Source organism: Pezoporus wallicus, unplaced genomic scaffold, assembly GCF_028554395.1.
Source record: "Pezoporus wallicus isolate ANWC-B61680 ecotype Strahan unplaced genomic scaffold, APGP_CSIRO_Pwel_v1 contig_5690, whole genome shotgun sequence".
Lineage (NCBI taxonomy): Eukaryota > Metazoa > Chordata > Aves > Psittaciformes > Psittacidae > Pezoporus > Pezoporus wallicus.
In genome coordinates, this window is record NW_026642407.1 from 111,702 (window position 1) to 130,618 (window position 18,917).

General features: G+C 42.4%; 1 protein-coding gene across 5 annotated transcripts in view; it reads left to right on the forward strand.

Moving 5' to 3' along the window:
* Window positions 1-18,917, forward strand: part of PRDM5 (PR/SET domain 5) — a 93,020-nt gene that overhangs the window by 15,069 nt on the left and 59,034 nt on the right. For all 5 annotated transcript variants that reach the window (XR_008974999.1, XR_008975000.1, XM_057429905.1 and 2 more), the window contains exon 3: window positions 13,521-13,643. Coding sequence is in view for 3 of the 5 variants with exons in the window: in XM_057429905.1 (XP_057285888.1) it covers window positions 13,521-13,643 (123 nt within the window). In the remaining 2 variants the exon portion in view is untranslated. The remainder of the gene's footprint in view (window positions 1-13,520; window positions 13,644-18,917) is intronic.

Below are 18,917 nucleotides of genomic sequence, written 5' to 3' on the forward strand. Positions count from 1 at the left end.
ACAATGGACACTATTGTCCAGGTTATTCATGAGTGTGAAACATGTGCTGCAATTAAAGAAGCCAAACGGTTAAAGCCTCTTTGGTATGGAGGTCAGTGGTTGAAGTATAAATATGGGGAGGCCTGGCAGATTGACTATATCACATTCCCACCAACCCGCCAAGGCAAGCGCCATGTGCTTGCCATGGTGGAAGCAACCACCAGATGGCTGGAAACATACGCTGTGTCCCAAGCCACTGCCCGGAACACTATCCTGGGCCTTGAGAAACAGATTTTGTGGTGACACAGCACCCCAGAGAGAATTGAGTCAGACAATGGGACTCATTTCCGGAATAACCTTATAGACACTTGGGCCAAAGAGCATGGCATTGAGTGGGTATATCACATCCCCTACCATACACCAGCCTCTGGGAAAATCGAATGGTACAATGGGCTGTTAAAAACTACACTGGGAGCAATGGGTGGGGGAACTTTCAAGCATTGGGATACACACCACCAAAGGCCACCTGGTTGGTCAACACCAGAGGATCTGCCAACAGGGCTGGCCCAGCCCAGTCAGAACTTTTACATATTGTAGAGGGGGACAGAGTTCCTGTGGTGCATATGAAGAATTTGCTGGGGAAGACCGTCTGGGTTATTCCTCCTTCAGGTAAAGGCATACCCACTGGTGGGATTGCTTTTGCTCAGGGACCTGGATATACTTGGTGGGTAATGCGGGAAGATGGGGAAGTCCGATGTATACCTCAAGGGGATTTGATTTTAGGGGAAAAAAGCCAATGAACTTAATTGTATGCTGTTGCCTGCTGTGTAATACTTTTATAGCCCGTCAACTAGATATTTTCAGGTCACCAGCAACTAGCCCTGACTTCCCTCCAACCATCATCCCAACAGAGAATGAACTTTGATAGAACCGGATGAGTTCCACAGTAAAGGAACGACTAGCATCAGCAGGCAACAATCCAACACTGCACACAGCCTTTCCTGCCCTGAAAGATTGTTACAGGGGATGGAACCTGACATTATGGACCGAATGGACTCGGCAGCATTAAAGGGATTGGTCCATGCACTAAGAAAATGATCTTTTTCTCTCAGTCTGTGTGTGTATATGGATGTATATATGTGGGAGAGCGATGGTATATTGAAAATGTGTGATCTGAGCATGATGTGAATGGTATGGAATAAGGGGTGGATGCTGTTCTTGGTTTAGCAGTAGCAGTCATGTTTCTCCTTGGTTGCTGGTGCAGTGCTGTGTTTTGACTTTCAGCCTAGGAACAGTGCTGCTAATTCCGATGTTTTCAGTTGTTGCTAAGTGATGTTTACCCTGACCAAGGACTTTGTGAGGCTCATGCTCTGCCAGGGAGGAGGGGAAGCCAGGAGGAAGCAGAGACAGGACACGTGCCCCAAGCTAGGCAAAGGGGTATTCCATACCACAGCACGTCATGCCCGGGGTGGGGGGTAACTGGGAGTTACCTGGAAGGACGCGGGGTCTTCTGGGTCGGACTCGTTTTTCGGTGGGTGGTATCGTATTCTCTTCTCCTTGTTATTTTCTCTTAGTATTGTTGTCATTGGTGGTAGCGGTGGTGATTTGTGTTGTACATTGTTTGCTGGACTGTTCTTGTCTCAACCTGTGGGATTTGCACTCTTTTGATTCTCCTCCCCATCTGTCCGGGAGCAGGGAAGGGGAGAGCCCTTGGTGGGGGTGCCTTGATTGCTTCCAGCCTGGCACCACTCACTGGGAGTGAGTGAACAAGCTGTCTGGCTAGGGTTTAAACCATGACAAACTTAAACAGGGGAAGGTTAGATTGGATATAAGGAAGACATTCTTTACTGTAAGGATGGTGAGACACTGGAATGGGTTGCCCAGGGAATTTGTGAAAGCTCTGCCTCTGGCAGTGTTCAAGACCAGGTTGGACAGAGCCTTGGGTGGCATGTTTAGTGGGAGGTGTCCCTGCCCGTGGCAGGGGGGTTGGAACTAGATGATCTTAAGGTCCTTTCCAACCCTAACTATTCTGTGGTTCTTTGATTTTAAATAAGTCTTTCAATGGAAAGTAACATTCATGTTTATTTATATCAGAAAATAAATGTGCTTATGTTCCTACTACTTAACTGTCGTTGCTTTGGCAGTGACAGTTGTTCAGTTGTTTTCAGTTAAATCAGCCTGCCTGAAAACTAATGAAGGCAAAATGAAATCTGCTGTTGGCTACAGTTCACTTTAGATCAGACCTTTAATGTTTAAGACTGAGGTATGAGAAGTCAAATGCTGTAAGCTAATGGTGGTGTGGGTTTTTTTATTGGTTGTGTTGTCTTTTTTTTTTTTTTGATATCTTGCCTGTAAAATGTGGTCCTTGCATAGGAAGGCATTGCCATATGATGCGTTAAGTCAAATTGTGTCCTAAGTTTCGTGACAAAATAAATGTTAATCTGAATAATTCTGTGTTTGCTTTCAAGATGAATGTAATACTAGAAATCTAGTTCTTAGCAATGTAATGTCTTACCTTTTCTATATGAAGACAACCTTCCCAGTTACTAATCCTCACATAATATTCACATTTGCAATTGTTGCTTGTAATGTTTTTGGTGGGAATCTTTCTTTTCAGTATTTTTTTTTTCTCATTTCTTAGACAAATGCATCTAGATGCATTTTTATGCAAGTTGCATTTAAAATAACTTGCCACACATAAGTCAGACATTGGTGCCCTGTCTCATTTGCAAGTTTGCATCCTAGTTTTCCATTTTTGTTAAATTAATGGATAGATAGGTGTCAAAAGTAGTTATTAATATTCCTACCAGTTTGTTTATTTAGTTAAGTTTCATTAATGAATTCCTTCAAAGTTTGATTTAGTAATTTTTGTTAATGTTAAGTGTATGACTTTGTATTAATTTCAGTGACTTTTGGAACAAGCACCTTAATGATCTTCTGGTTTTGGTGATGAAATCAATCTACTTCTGAAAGTGACTTGAGATTGTTAGCCTTACATCTTCAATTATGTGATTTATTTAAGGTGTTAGTATGTGATTTACTTAAGGAGTTAGAAAGCACGTGTTGATAGGTTGAGGTGCTAGTACTCTAATCTGAATTAGTTATAGAAGATCACACGACTTTGCTTAAGCAGAGTTGTGTATCCTTCCAGTGAACATGAAGTTCAACCCTTCTTATGAAAGCTTTGCGTAATGTTCGCAGAAGTCTAGGAATGAACCTTCTGTGTAGTTCTGTCTCAGACAAGGTCAGATAACCTCATGCACCAGAAGGAGTTTCATTAGCATAAGAATTGCTGAGATGAGTAGCTTGAGAGAGGACGCCTTCAACACCGGAGCTGAGGGGGAGATCAGCGACCGGGAGCCTCAACTCAGAGCGACAAGAGCCACTGAGGGAGCCTCAAGTCCTCGACAGGACCTGCCCAGGAGCCGGCAGCTCAGCTGACGCGAGCGGTTGACTCACAGGGGGCGGAGCCAGGAGCAGCAGCACCAACCCTGACTGGGTAAAAACCTGCCCCAGGGAGCGCGGCGAACAGAGCGGGCAAACACAGCGGGTCGAGGCAGTTTGCGCGGCAGTTTGCGCGGGCAGGCGAGCGGGATTGTGAGCACACGCTGTATGACCAGGGCCCGGTCCGGGAGCTCTGCTCTGGCTGCCCTGGCGGTGGACAGTGTAGGCACCCAGACAGAGCCGATGAGAGGGGAGGCTGCAGTGTAGAGTTCAGAGTGTAGTGAGTGCCTGCACTGGTCTGGTGAGGGAATGGTGCACAATGGGCAGGGCTGCACTCGATGCTCCCTGGTGGAGGTCCTCCTCCAGCAGGTGGCTGAGCTGAGGGATGCTATTAACAGACGGCAAGATGTCAGAGAAGCTGAGAGTAAGCAGGAATGCTTGCTCCCGGCCCAAACTGTGCAGGGGCCTCAAGCTTCCCCTCCAGCTCATGAAGGAAAGAAGGAGGCCGTTAACCCAGGAAGCTTGGAATTAGTGACAAAAAAAAACAACAAAAAAAGGAGGAAAAGGACAACCAAAAGCAAGGGGCTTCTTCCTAAATCTGTTGTCCCCAAGCAGAAGCGCTTTGCTGTCCTGCAGGGAGCTAATGAGGAAACGCACTCGAGCCAGAAACAGCCAGCTGATGCACTGGTAAAGAAGATCTCTACTGGTGCTGCCAGGAAAAACCAGTGGGTCGTAGTAGTAGGGGACTCTACATTGAAAGGGACAGAAGCACTCGTCTGTTGGCCCGGCCCCGTCTCGAGGGAGGTGTGTTGCCTACCAGGGGCACAGATCAGGGATGTGACAGAGAGGCTGCCTGCTCTAGTAAGTCCCACGGACTGTTACCCACTTCTGGTGATACATGTGGGTGCTAGGGATATAGATAGTAGTAGCCTGGGGAACATAATGAAGGACTACAGAGCCCTGGGAGAGGTGGTTAGGGGCTCCGGAGCTCAGATAGTCTTTTCATCAATTCTTCAGGATACAGGGGAGGACCTAAAAAAAGCTAGGAGGATTAGCCAGGTTAATAAATGGTTAAAAGGGTGGTGTCATAGTGTTGAGTTTGGGTGTCTTGAACACAAGACCCAAGTATATAGGCCAGGTCTAGTGGTGGCTGGTGGAGCTGATCTGATAAAGAAGGGAAAGAGCAGTTTTGGTAGGAGGCTTGCCAGACTGGTCAAGGAGGCTTTAAACTAGATGTGTTGGGGGAGGGGGGCATCATTCCATCCCAACACACCCAGTCAGTTGCCAGCACCTATAATAAATGTTCCGAGCAATGTAGATATATTCCAGCTGCTCCAGCCAATGAGCCGGCTTCATTTGGGGCTCGGCTCAGATGCCTCTATACAAATGACTGTAGCATGGGGAGCAAACAAGAGGAATTAAGAGATGTGTGCACATCTACAGGGATAGGATATAATAGATATAACAGAAACATGGTGGGATGGCTCCTATGACTAGAGTGTTGGAATGGAAGGTTACAGGCTCTTTAGAAACGACAGGCCTGGCAGGCGGGAAGGGGGAGTTGCCTTTTATGTTAGGGATAGGCTGGAGAGTATGGAACTCTGTCTGGGGACAGGTGATCAGTTAACAGAGAGTTTGTGGGTCAGGGTTAAAGGGAAAACAGCTATGGGAGACATTACTGTGGGGATCTGTTATAGACCGCCTGATCAAGGAGAACCTGCAGATGAAGCACTCTATAGACAGATAGGAAAACCCTCTTGCTCACAGGCCCTTGTTCTTATGGGTGACTTCAAACCACCTGACATCTGTTGGAAGGACGGTACAGCCGGGCACAAGCAATCCAAGATGTTCCTTGATTGTGTGGAAGACACCTTCTTTCTGCAAGTAATAGAGGAGCCGACAAGGAGAGGTGCCATGCTTGACCTCGTGCTCACCAACAGGGAAGGGCTGGTTGGAAATGTGACGCTCCAGGGCAGCCTTGGGTGCAGCAATCATGAGATGGTCGAATTTGAGATCCTCAGGACAGTGAGAAGAGCATGTGGGAAGCTCACTGCCCTGGACTTCAAAAGAGCAGACTTTGGCCTCTTCAGGAACCTGCTTAGTAAGGTTCCATGGGATATAGCCCTAGAGGGCAGGGGGGCCCAAGACTCTTGGTTGACATTCAAGGATCACCTGCTCTAAGCTCGGGAGTGTTGCATCCCCACTAGAAGGAAGTGCAGCAGGAGGGCCAGGAGACTTCCTTGGATGGATAAGGAGCTGCTGAGGAAAATTCAAAGGAAAAAAGAGGCTTATAGTAAGTGGAAGCAAGGACAGGCGGCCTGGGAAGAATATAGGGATATTGCTCGGGAAGCTAGGGACCAGGTTAGGAAAGCTAAGGCCCAGTTAGAATTAAACTTGGCTAGGGATATTAAGGATAAGAGGAAGGGATTCTACAGGTACATAGCAAATAAAAGACAGAGTAGGGAGAACGTAGGCCCCCTCAGGAAGCTCTTGGGAGAACTGGCTACATAGGATTTGGAGAAGGCTGAGGTTCTGAATGACTTCTTTGCCTCAGTCTTTACTGGCAAAGGCTCTGACCACACCGCCCAAGCCTTGGAAGGCAGACACAGGGACTGTGAGAATGAAGACCTTGTGTCCACTGTAGGAGAGGATCTGGTTTGAGACCATCTTAAAAATCTGAATGTGCACAAGTCCATGGGTCCTGATGAAATCCATCCGCGGGTCGTGAAGGAGCTGACAAATGAAGTTGCGAAGCCACTGGCCATCATAGTTGAGAAATCGTGGCAGTCAGGTGAAGTTTCCGACGACTGGAAAAAAGGAAATATAACCCCCATTTTCAAGAAGGGGAAAATGGATGACCCGGGGGATTACAGACCAGTCAGTCTCACCTCTGTGCCTTGGAGCAGATTCTCCTGGAAGGCATGCTAAGGCACATGAAAATCAACAAGGTGCTTAGTGACAGCCAGCATGGCTTCACTAAGGGGAAATCCTGCCTGACCAATTTGGTGGCCTTCTGTGATGGGGCTACAGAACTGACGGACAGGGGTAGAGCAGTTGATGTCATCTACCTGGACTTGTGCAATGCGTTCTGACACTGTCCCACACGATATCCTTCTCTCTAAATTGGAGAGACATCAGTTAGATGGATGGACCTCTTGGTGGATAAAGAACTGGCTGGATGGCCACACACAAAGAGTTGTGGCCAGTTGCTCAATGTCCAGCTGGAGACCAGTAACGAGTGGTGTCCCTCAGAGATTGGTGTTGGGACTAGTCTTGTTTAACATCTTCGTCGCTGACATGGACAGTGGGATTGAGTGCGCCCTCAGCAAGTGTGCTGATGAATCCAAGCTGTGTGGTTTGGTTGATATGTTGGAGGGAAGGAATGCCATCCAGAGGGACCTCGACACACTTGTTAGGTGGACTGATGCCAACTTTATGAAGTTTAACCATGCCAAGTGCAAGGTCCTGCACCTGTGTCAGAGCAATCCCAGGCACAGCTACTGGCTGGGTGGAGAAAAAATTCAAAGCAGCCCTGCGGAAAAGGACTAGAGGGTGTTGGTCGATGAGAAACTTAACATGAGCTGGCACAGCTACAGGCTGGGCAAAGAAGAGATTCAGAGCAGTCCTGTGGAGAAGGACTTGGGGGTGTTGGTTGATGGGAAAATGAATGTGGGCCAGCAGTGTGCACTTGCAGCCCAGAAAGCCAGCTGTATCCTGGGCTGCATCAAAAGGAGACTGACCAGCAGGTCGAAGGAGGTGATCCTACCCCAGAAATTTTGTGCATTTCTGGTGTCCTCAACATAAAAAGGACATGAAACTGTTGGAACAAGTCCGGAGGCGGGCCACGAGGATTGTCAGGGGACCAGAGCACCTACCATATGAAGACAGGCTGAGAAAGTTGGAGCTGTTCAGCCTGGAGAAGAGAAGGCTGCATGGAGACCTTATACCAGCCTTCCAGTATCTGAAGGGGGCATATAGGGATGCTGGGGAGGGACTCTTCATTAGGGACTGTAGTGATAGGACAAGGGGTAACAGGTAAAAACTTAAACAGGGGAAGTTTAGGTTGGTTATAAGGAGGAAATTCTTTCCTGTTAGGGTGGTGAGGCATTTGAATAGGTTGCCCAGGGAGGTTGTGAATGCTCCATCCCTGGCAGTGTTCAAGACCAGGTTGGACGAGGCTTTGGGTGATATTGTTCAGTGGGAGGTGTCCCTGCGTATGGCAGGGGGCTTGGAACTTGATGATCTTAGGGTCCTTTCCAACCCTAACTATTCTATGATTCTATGATAAGAAGCTGTTGCTGTGTTTTGTCTGAAGAAAAGCATCTCGCACTTCTTTTTCTCAACACTTCTTAAGGAGTAAGCAAAGCAACAGTAGCTGCCTTCAGGTTTCCTTTGCAAGTGTTTAATACTTTCTACAGGAGTGCTAAAATCTGAGTTTCTGCTCTGCAGTGAGCTCTGTAATGGAAGTCTGAGACAGAGGATGCAGAAGCATTGCAGCTAGCTGTTTTGTGCCATTAACAATAAAAATCACATTTTCAGCTAATAAAAAGAAAAAAGCAATAAACAGTACTTTTCTTTATGTGATTGTTTAAATGAACATAGATTTTTAGATTTGTAAATATTTAGAAAATGGTTTCCAGAAAGCAGGCAGTCTGTTTATTGCTTTCAGCAAAGATAACCATCTGCTTGTTTTCTGTGAAGTTTTTTCTCTTCTTTTGTCGGGTGTCTGTTGTAGAGCATTTGCAATTGCACTCGTGAGCATTTTGAAATAGCATACATGACAACTCTGGATGTATTTTGAAAATCTGGAGAGAATTTCATTGGAATATAAAAGGCTAGCAGATGGAGTAGTGCATATTGTTGGTGGACATTACAAGCAGCTTAGACATTATTTAGGCCTTTCTAGGGTTTCATATGGTAGCTTATGCAATGACTAAGGACACGTCTTTTTTTCTGAATATTTTTATAGTCATGTTGTACTTGTTAATGTGACATAATTCAGTGGTGTCCTGACTGATCTTAGAAGTAAAACCCCCTGTGTGATAACAGTGAGTATCAGGTATTTCATCTTACTCTGAAGACATTTGACTAAATTAGTTAAATGCCAACTTTTGTGCTGATTCTGCAGAAGATAATTCTTAGGCACTTCAGTCGAGGTGCTCTCATGACTGGTGTGTGCTTTGGATATGTGCATGCATTTTAGGCATTTGATTGTCGTGAATGACCAAATATTGAGGGCATTGTAGAAAAATTGAAAGATGTCTTGCCAGGGGTGAGTTTGAATCATTGTGTTCTAGGCTCACGCCAAAGTCTCCTTATACTTAAGCATAGAACTAATTGCTACTAATTACTTAGCCTGGGAAATCAAAGATGGCTGCATGTCTGGTCACATCAGTCATTAGTAGTAGAAACACCAAGTTACCTCCATCACTTACAGAAACTACAGAAATATCTTGGTCTCAGTGATCAAAGGGTCTCAGCAATAAATGGGTTCTAGGCCAAGATAATCGACTGAACTACAGCAGGCAGCCTCAACTTTTTGGTTTTACCCCCTTATTCAGAGGAAATCGGGATAAGGTCTTGTTGTTTTTAAATGAAACATTACAGAATGACATCACCTGCTAGTAGCTAGGCTTTTGAAGTCTATTTCTAGCTCTTTCACTGATTCTCCATTTTGACCATAGGCATATCATACAATCTTTCTAGGTCTCTGTTGACTTATGAAGGTGACCGAATCCTTTATTATTCAGCAGTGCTCTCATGACTTAGAGCATTTTTAGTTTGTTGGCTGTAGAACATCAATCAGGAATACTTTTGTACTTGTATTCAGGTCCTGTTAAAACAATTTTAAAATTCCTTTCTGGGTTAGCCACTGTAGCTTGAGGATCTTAAGAACCACACCTCAAGCAAACTGAAAGATTTTGTTTAGTTCAGGTAATACTGACTGTATAGAAACTGGGGAAAGTAACATTCAAACATGGAATTATTCATGTAGGTGTCAGGTTAAATTAGGTGACAGGTTCAAATGTCACAATTTTTAAATATGTTCACTAGCATTTGAAATTCATACTCCTTCATAAAATTACCAGGGAACCTTAGTGCTGTAAAAATCTTTTGCCTCTACTGACAACCATAAAAGATGTGACTTAGTTCAGGTGTGTGTAGTAAATGCAGTAATTTGCTTGCAGGAACATTAAGAAACATTTCCTTAAAGAATTTTCTACTTTAGTTTGTCATATGCAAAAGCATTTTTCTTTTCCTCTCCTTGAAATACATGCTCAGTTTTCCAGCAGCTTTCCAGGTAGCAGTAGTTGTGGTAGGTAGGTTGTCCCGAAGATTCCTGGAGAGGCTGGGTGATTGGAAAAGAATCCTCTGGGAGCAGACTGGAAGCTTTGTTGCAGAATAAATCCTGTTCAGTTCTCCAGGTCTTGTATGGAGTAACTGGTAAGGGTTTGTTGGAATATTTATAAAAGAGGGTTCTCAGAGATAAAGAAAGCCCAGAATCCTTACCCAATATGGGGAGTTGTTTTGTTGTGCTCCAGAAATGTACATGCCGAGTTCTAGTTCTGTATGTGCACAAAGATACCTTGCTCTTATAAGAAAGTCGCCTATCCATGCAATCAGGAAAGGACTGGTGAATATCACCAGTCTAGTCTATGTTGAGTGTTTTGACTGTTCTTAACTTCTCTTTCTCACGTGTATGCAGCATCATTTCTTTATGAAATGAAAAAAGCAATAGAAAATACGGGATGACTTTAAGGGATTTAATGTATTCTTTTAGCAATAGTTTCCTTATGTGTTAAGTCTTTGCTTTGTGTTTTATATCTCTTTATGGATTGGCACAGACTTAGAACGCACAACTGAGATGATCATGTATCACTGAAGTGAATATAAGTTTTTCTTGTAGAATTTAAGAATCAACCAAATAAAGAGAATGGATGAAAAGGTAGGTAGTGTAGCATATGGTTTTGTAGTAGGATTTTGATTGCTTGTCTTTCCAATTCAGGTCAAGATCTGATGGAAAACTTCACAGGACCTACCTGGTGGGCTTCTAAAACCCATACTTTGGTAGCTGAATTGCAAAGCCATTAGCTTGACTTTATTTACCCAATATACTAATCTGTTAACCATTTTCATAATGCTCAAAGTGAGGTTCTGCTCTGTGGATTACCTATTTGGAACTGGGTGATTGTTACAGTATAATTAGTGCAGCATTTCTGCCTTGTAGGTGGCTTTCCAGGAGGTGCATACACTGTTAGCATGTATTTTTTGTGTAAATTTAGAGCTTGCTTTTATGATTTGATTGCACTCATTCTGCCCATGTTCTTAATGAAAACAATGGTTCCAATATTGAGCAGGTGTTATTTCCCAAGTTGACAGTCACAGAATGGCAGAATGGCTGAGGTTAGAAGGGACCTCTGGAGGTCACTGGTCCAATGCCCCTGCTCAAGCGGGGCTGCCTAGAGCCAGCTGCCCGGAACAGCTTGTGAGTATCCACATCTTCGAGGATGGAGGCTACACACCCTGTCTGGGAAAAACCAGTGAGGGTGTTAGTGTGTTAGTGGTTAGTGTTAGATAATACTGTTTCCAGGTGCATGTAAATATGTAGGTTTGACACTTTTCACTGTGGTTAATCTGTGTGAAACAACTTTCCAAGTTAGAAATGTTGGCACTTTTTCCATGGTGTGTCCTGAACATGTGGTGTTTTCCTTTAGAAGAACAGTAATAAATTTTAAAGACTTTTATTTTAATGTAGTTTGCAGAATTACGGTATTTTTTTTTTTTTGCTTAATCTGAGAACAACATGCTGTCACCAGCTATTATTATAGTGGCATACAGTTTTTTATTTCTGATATTTTAAATGCTTAGGTAATTTAAGCACTTGTACTGAAGAAATACGATATTGCATCTATTAGAAACAAATACAGCAAGAATGTGAGCACTTTAAATACAAAACCATGAAGACAATCTCATTTTGATCTTACATAGCTGCAGTCCCTAGCTCTTAGGGAATACCTGCTCTGGATACTTCTTGTTGACAGATGAAAAAGAAAATATGTTCATTATATAAGTAAATAACATGGAATAATGGTGTGGCTGTATGACCTTTTTGCGTGGCTTTTTATCTTCTGCATCACTGGAGATTCAACTGATCTATTATTTAAAAGAAAATAAGCCATTTTTTATGTGGCAGTGGCAGCTGTATTTTTTCCAGCAGTATGTCCGTTTGTTTTGAGGAGGAAGAATGACTTGGTAAATACTAAGTTTCTATTACTGTATTTTTTTTTCAGTGTAAGTGGAATTTTGCCATAGAAATTCTGGGGCTCTATAATGATGGCCAAAATTGTGTGCACAATTCTTTTTTTTTAAAAAGTGGCTTCTTTGCTTTGTGGACAAAAGCTGAACATGTTTGTTCCCTCTACTATGTAATTTACGTCCCTTTACTTACATAGTATACTAATTTATTTACTGAAATAATCTGTTCTGGTAGAATTTCAGCCAGGCATAGTTAAGGCTGCTTGCTATTCACTGCTACATATTTAAATTTCTTTTAGAAAGGCATATATAAAAGATGTTCAAGTGAACTGTAAAACGGGGTCTGTGGGATGAATAAATGTGGTTATATTGGTCCTTGATCTGAAGATTGTTCTCCATCCAAGGGAAGATGTATTTTGTCCTTGATAAAGGGAAAAAAGCTCAACCCAAACCCAAAACAACCAACCAAAAGCAAGAAACCCAAACCCATGTAACACTTGAAAGGGAAATGAGGACTATGATTTTCAGTAGTAAACTTTCAGTTTTACAGGTTTCTGGGATATTTAGGTTTGGGTGGGTGGCAGTAAGAATTAACAGTAATGAAAGCATAGCTGCTGGATTTGGAATTTGAAGAAGAGAAGTTATATTTGGTGATAAAGAAGCAAAAAGAGAACTCAGTGATGGAGTAGTGGGATTGGAATGGAAACAGAACTGATAATTCATGTTGGGAGTTTGCTGAGTAACTGGTAAGATTACAGAAGAGGGAAGCAACGAAGATAGTGGAGAAGTTGAATTCATATATGGACATACTCTGCAATGAGTGTCAGTTAAGTTGAGATGCTTCTAGAAATATGAACGTAGACAGAAATAGATGGATTTAGGAATTGCTGCAGAGGATTAACAGGATCTGTTAGAATGTAATGAGCAAAGGACAAGTGAGTCTAGAAGAATATCAAGTATGAAAAAAGTGAAGGGTGAAGAAATATTATTGAATAGATGTGGGTGATTGCAGGAATACTGAAGCTCATAAAAAAAAGCCTTAACTCCTTGATATTGGAACTAAAATGGCAGTTGGAACAATGCAGGGTTAGAGAATGTCCTATCTCTTTTGTCCAAAAGGAAGTTACTGATGGCCTTGTCTGTAGTTTCCGCAAAAGAGAAACACTGCAAAGTGTGGTGAGGAGTGAGTTACAGGACATGTATAAGTTACAGAAGAAAATGGTCCACTCTTGGACAGTGTGTGGGAGAAGGAAAGTAGGACAATAATACTAAGTTGTGAGGAACTGGAGACAGGAGAACTTAAAACTATAATTTGGAGGAAGTGAAGACAGACTGATAAAAGACAGGAAAGTATAAGAATAATTTGGTAGACTGTAAGATTAAAATGCTGGCATCAGAACACATGAAGGAGTAGAACTCGGAAAGGAGAACTGGAAAAGTGATCATAGGGATGGAATGGAAAGGACCTCTCCAGTTGTATTTGTTTCTGGCAAGATCATAGAGAAAAAGAGGAGTTGGAGGAGAGAGGAAAGAACATGAGCACCAGTGACCATACAGTCAGATTAGGGAGACCCAGAAGTCAGTTATAATACTTGTTCACTAAAAGAATGGCTGGATAAAAGAGAGTGGAGCTCAACAAAGGAAGCTGACATGAGTTGCCAGATTTGAGTCATCCCCCTGATTCTGAGGTGAAGGAATATGCTTAGAGGAGAACTTGACTGTGCACCACAGCTGTGAATGCAAGATTCACTTACTGAACACAAGCATTGGATGTTTGTGTGTGTTTGGTTAAACAATTTAAATTTTGCTTGATTTTAATTTTGTTTGTTTTTATGTTTCAGGTTCGTGGGAGTAAAGGTGAAGTCCTTTATATCCTGGATGCAAGCAATCCACGCCATTCTAATTGGCTGCGGTTTGTCCATGAGGCTCCATCACAGGAGCAGAAGAACCTGGCAGCCATCCAGGTATGTGTGGTGAATTCCTACTATTTGCTTTGTGGAATTGATTTACTAATTTGATCTCCTCTTTGGTCTTTATCTCCTGCAGTAAAATCGCAAGATTTAAGAAAAGTAGCAAACTGCTTTCCTTTTCCTACCTTTCTTTTCAGAAGTGAGCTCTTATGCTTGAATATAATGCCATAAATAAGATTGATAGAATAAAGCACCAAAGGGGTCCTTGGAAAAAGCGCTAGTGAAGCCCTAGCATGTAGTTCTGTAAAAGTTGCATTATTGCTGTTCTTTGCCCTGCCCCTTCCTCTCTATTTGTACTCAGCGGGACTTGGAATTTCAGTTTCTGTGTTGATGACCTGTCCAACTGCTTAAACCTGCTGCTCACCAGAGGGACTGGTTTGCTTATTTGGATCTTAAGCAAGCACTGCCCAGTGAGGTGGGTGCTGCCAATTACCCTGCAGACCTAGTATCAGCTTCTGTTCCTGTTCCAGCTGTGAGCTTTCCTGTGATTTCCATTCCACTGTTGTATTTCCTACTATGCCTCTTCTGCCTGGCTTTTCTTCCGTTATCACAGTTGAATGCTACTGTTAGCAGTGTACTGCATTGGAAAACCTATGTGCTTATCTGCCAACCATTGCTTGATTTGTGCCTCCTACTTTCCAAAGCTCTAGTATTACTGAATGTCAGTCTGTGACATTCCATCACAGATTGATGGCTGAGTATGACCACAGTTTTGCTGCCTACACTGTTTTCTTGGACCTTGTTGCTGTTCCTATTTTAGGTCGCTGTTGAACAGCTTTGTCATCCGCTTTTTCTCTGAGCCTGTACTCTAGGTTGACTTTGGGTCAGACCTCTTTAGGTCTTAACATCTAGGCTACAGTTGAATTTTGAGTAACAGATAAGAAAAAGTGTTCGTCATTCATTCAGCAAAAACTTGTCAGCAATGACTGACTGCTTTATTGTGCTTTTCCTGATGTCTGTGACAAATCAGTGGTTAATAACTGCAGTACGACCGCTGCTTATGCAGTTATTTCTGTATGTTTTCCTTCATTTTGGTCACTCAGGTATACCATGATCTATCAAAAGATTTGTTATAGTACCAGATAATGAGAGGCCCTCAGACATGAGAAATCCCAGGGGTTAGTATGGCATCAGCACACAGGCAGTGTGATAGCAAGTACAGTCAATGTTAGCAAATGCAAAGTAAGGTTCACAAGATGTTGCCTAAATTTTTAAACAGTGTGAACAACTAATGTTCATTATTATATTTTAAATAAAGCAGTCAGTAAAATGACCTGAGTTTCTCAATAGAAGCCATAATGGAATATCCAGTGCAAACCAGTGTTTTTTTTTTGGTAATGAAAACAATTATTTAAATAAAGAAATGAAAAGAGACTGTTGTACTGTATCACGTAACATTGTACCTTGCTTAGAGTGTGCTTAGTGCATTTTGCATGCCTTTTAAAAGGATCATACTGGAGTTAAAGGATAATTGAAAAAGGAAAAAGAGTGGCAAGAATGTTAGTCCTGTGAAAGCTTCCACAGAAAAATATTTAGAAAAATTACAGAGAAAAATAGAATAAACACAATCAGCATGTACAAAATTGTGAAAAGGATGGGGAAGGAAAACTTAGGAGAACAAACAAAAAATTTATCTCATAGGGTGTTTTTTAGTATTGTCAGTAATCAGCTGCCAAAATAACTTGTGTATTCCATGCGACTGACCTTGAAGCTGTAGAGATATGTATGTACTTGTAAGTATTTAATTGCATATAACAAGAATAGGTACTACTTGTGTTGAAAAAAGCTGTGTATGGGTGTATTTCTTTGCAGGGTTTGATCTCATTCAGTAAATGGTAATGCAAATCCCAAAGCTTACTCCTTTAGGAGAAAAAAAAAATCCAAACCTAACCCACAAATGCTTCATTATTTTAATTCCACAATCTTTTCCATTAATGATAAGCAGATTTAAGGCCTCTTGGTGCAACAGCACTTTGTTTTATGAAAAAAAAAAGAAGTGGGTAAAAACATTGGTGGAATGTTTCCACTAGCGATACCTTTTAATTTGAATTGAGAGTTGCCTGCTTGCCACCAAGATGATAAAATTATATTTTACAAAGAGCAAGAAGTTATGAATTACATCAATAAAGTTGTTCTAGTTTCATTAGCATTACTCATTTTAACGTGGCTGTGAAAAATAGTTTGTAGCAAACGTAAAAATTCCTAATCTTAAACTAACTGAATCAAGTAAAATATGTCTGCATATTTATAAAAAGGGCTAATCTACTAAGAGGAGAAAATAGAATAGTTAGAGATGGGTGGAGGCTTTGTGTCTTAACTAGCACATTACAATTACCTTTGTGAAATGCAATTTTTCTCCAGACATATGTGTTTCATGAAGACTGTTGTGATGTTGCCTAAATTTTTAAACAAGTGTTTGAATTTTCTGTCTCAGTTCTGCTGTTTACTCTTTAAAATGAATCTTTATCAGGGAATCTCACAAGTTAGAAATTGTTTCCTTGAGAATATTTGACTGAGAGTAATGATATGATAGCCTATAAAATGTGAAAATAAAGCACTGTGGTAGAACAGGGGCTTCTCTTGCTTGTCCTAAGTCTGTTCGATGAATGCTTAAGAACTTCATGCTGGTTGTGTGCTTCAGAGCTGGCCCTTTGCGAATTTCTAGAAGACTTTGTATGAACTAACAAAAACATGAAGGGAAAATAATGATTTTTTTTGTTTATACCCACTAATGCTGATGCCAACTAATTATCTTTCCCACTAGTTTTCTTTCCAGTTTCCAAATACTCCAAGGATCTTCTTGGTCTGCTCTGAGAACATTTCCAATCACTCTAACAGTAGCTACATATTTCCTGGATTGAGGTTTCTGCCCTCACAGACATTGCTGAGGTTGGTTTTACTCTGGGCAGCCTGACACCCTGGAGCTGCAGGCAAAGATCAGGGGAAACTTGGTAAGGATTAGGAAGGCTGGGTTGGAGCAAGCTGGTCAAGCTCTGGAGGATGGGCAAGCCCTACTCTTTCTAAAGTAACAAAAGACTGTCTGCTTCCTCCTTTTCCTGTGTTTTCAGCTTTCAGGAGTGATGACATATGTCTTACACTTTTGGATGGAAGTGTGAAAGGTTGTGAATGGTTCCTGGCTGTTTTGGTTTAAATTCTAGCCAGACAGCTTGTTCACTGACTCCCAGTGAGTGGTGCTGGGCTGGAAGCAACCGAGGCCCCCCCCCCCCCCCCCCCAGGCTCTCCCCTTTCCCACTCCCAGAGGAATGGGGAGGAGAATCAAAAGAATGCAACTCCCACAGGTTGAGATAAGAACAGTTTAGTAACTAAGGTATAACACAAATCACTACTGCTACCACCAATAATAATAATGATAAAGGAAATAACAAGGGAGGAGAATACAACATCTCACCACCAGCCGACCGATAACTCTCCTTCCCAGCCTGACCAAGTACTGACCGATACCTCGTCCAACCGCGCAGTCCCAGCCCTTCTGGGTAACTCCCAGTTACATCCTGGGCATGACATGTTGTGGTATGGAATACCTCTTTGGTCAGTTTGGATCAGGTGTCCTGTCTCTGCTTCCTCCTGGCTTCCCCTCCTCCCTGGCAGAGCATGAGGCTCACAAAGTCCTTGGCCAAACCAAAAACATCAGGCTGAAAGTCAAAACACAGCACTGCACCAGCTACAAAGGAGAAAAATGACTGCTACTGCTGAACTCAGGACACTGGACCATGTTCCCTTTAAGTATTCCCTCTTACAAAGCACATGTGAAGGTGTGAAACTATGGAAAAGCCAAGAACCTGAGTGAGATATACCCGTAGTGGAGCAAAAATGGGCTAGCAGAGCTGTTGGAACAAGAAAACCATTTGCTGGGCAGGTCAGTGTGGCTCAGAGCTTAGAAGATGACTGTTAAGGCAGAGGGTGAGAGAATCAAAGTGGAACAATAAACCAAGAAAAGCATGAAGGGAGGTTGTGATGCCATCATGACCAGCACTTGGAGTTTTCTCTCATTGTGGCTTGCTGCAGATAGCAAAACAACTAGTGAAACAACCAGCATGGCCTAAGTAGGTAGACAGGGGGAACAACTGCAGTTGAGTTCTTAGAAATGGGAGGATTATTAGAGTTATTTAAAAGATTTCTTGCTACATTCAGTGTCTCTGCATGCATGTAGGTAAATGTGCTTCATTCAGGAGCTGCTGGTGGGTGGAGAGAGACTTAAATTCGTTTGTGGTTTCTGGAGATACTCCATTGATTTCACTGAAAATGCTGCCTTGGGGAGCTACTACAGTGTGAGTGTATCTGGATTAATTAGTGCTCTGAATACCTGACTACTAGCATTTGTTTGTCTGGAACACCCAGACAAATTAGCCTTGGAGGAGAAATGAGTTTGAGCTGTGTTTTAGTGTGGCCTGGCACCAGAGCTAGTTTCTTTTCAATGTGAATGCAACCAAGAGCACTCAAGCATTGAGAGTCCCTGGTCCTTCTTCCATTACTCTCTTTACTATTACTCTCTTTACTAACCAAAAGTATGCAAATGGGAAAGAACCAGTCTGTTCTTAGGCATGAGCTATAAAGTAAGCCCTGGATGCACATAACTCAAGCGCAGAGATGGTGAGGATGTAACAGTATTGATAACAGCTTGGTTGTTGGGGTTCTTACACTTGGTCAAGGTTAATCTGAATAATTCTGGTTGCTGTTTTTCTAGATTTACTGTGTGGTGTAGGATGACTTAATTGAAAGGTGTAAGTTTGGGGTTTAATTTTTGCCTGGGATATGTGGCTTTTTCTTCTATTTATTTATTTATTTCCTCCCTTTGGCAAGCCATTAATAGGTGCATGCTTCCATTTATAAGGTTGCCTTGCTTTTAGCATAAGGTTGTCCTAAACAGTGATGTACTGGAGGTTTACCCCAGCAGTTTTATCCTGTCTAAGTGGAGACCGAGTGTAGAAAGACCTTTTATTTTTCCTCGTGTCAAGAGTTTCACTACATGGTTTGAGTTTAGACTGTAGCAAAATAAGGGGGCTGTGCAACTTGACAGAGGCATATGAAAACCAGCAACTCTTGGGTGTATGCAGAAGTTAGGGTGGCATGCCAGTAGATATGTGGACTGAAGAATATATCTTGAAAAAAATATGCATAATTTGTTTTTTTTTCAAAAGCTGCTGTTGAGATAAGGACAGAGGAGTGGTGAGTCCTTCAAAGCAGCAGCTGTATCAAGTCTGTTGAATTAAATAGGTTTCACTCTTGTGTGACAATATCTTGTGTAGT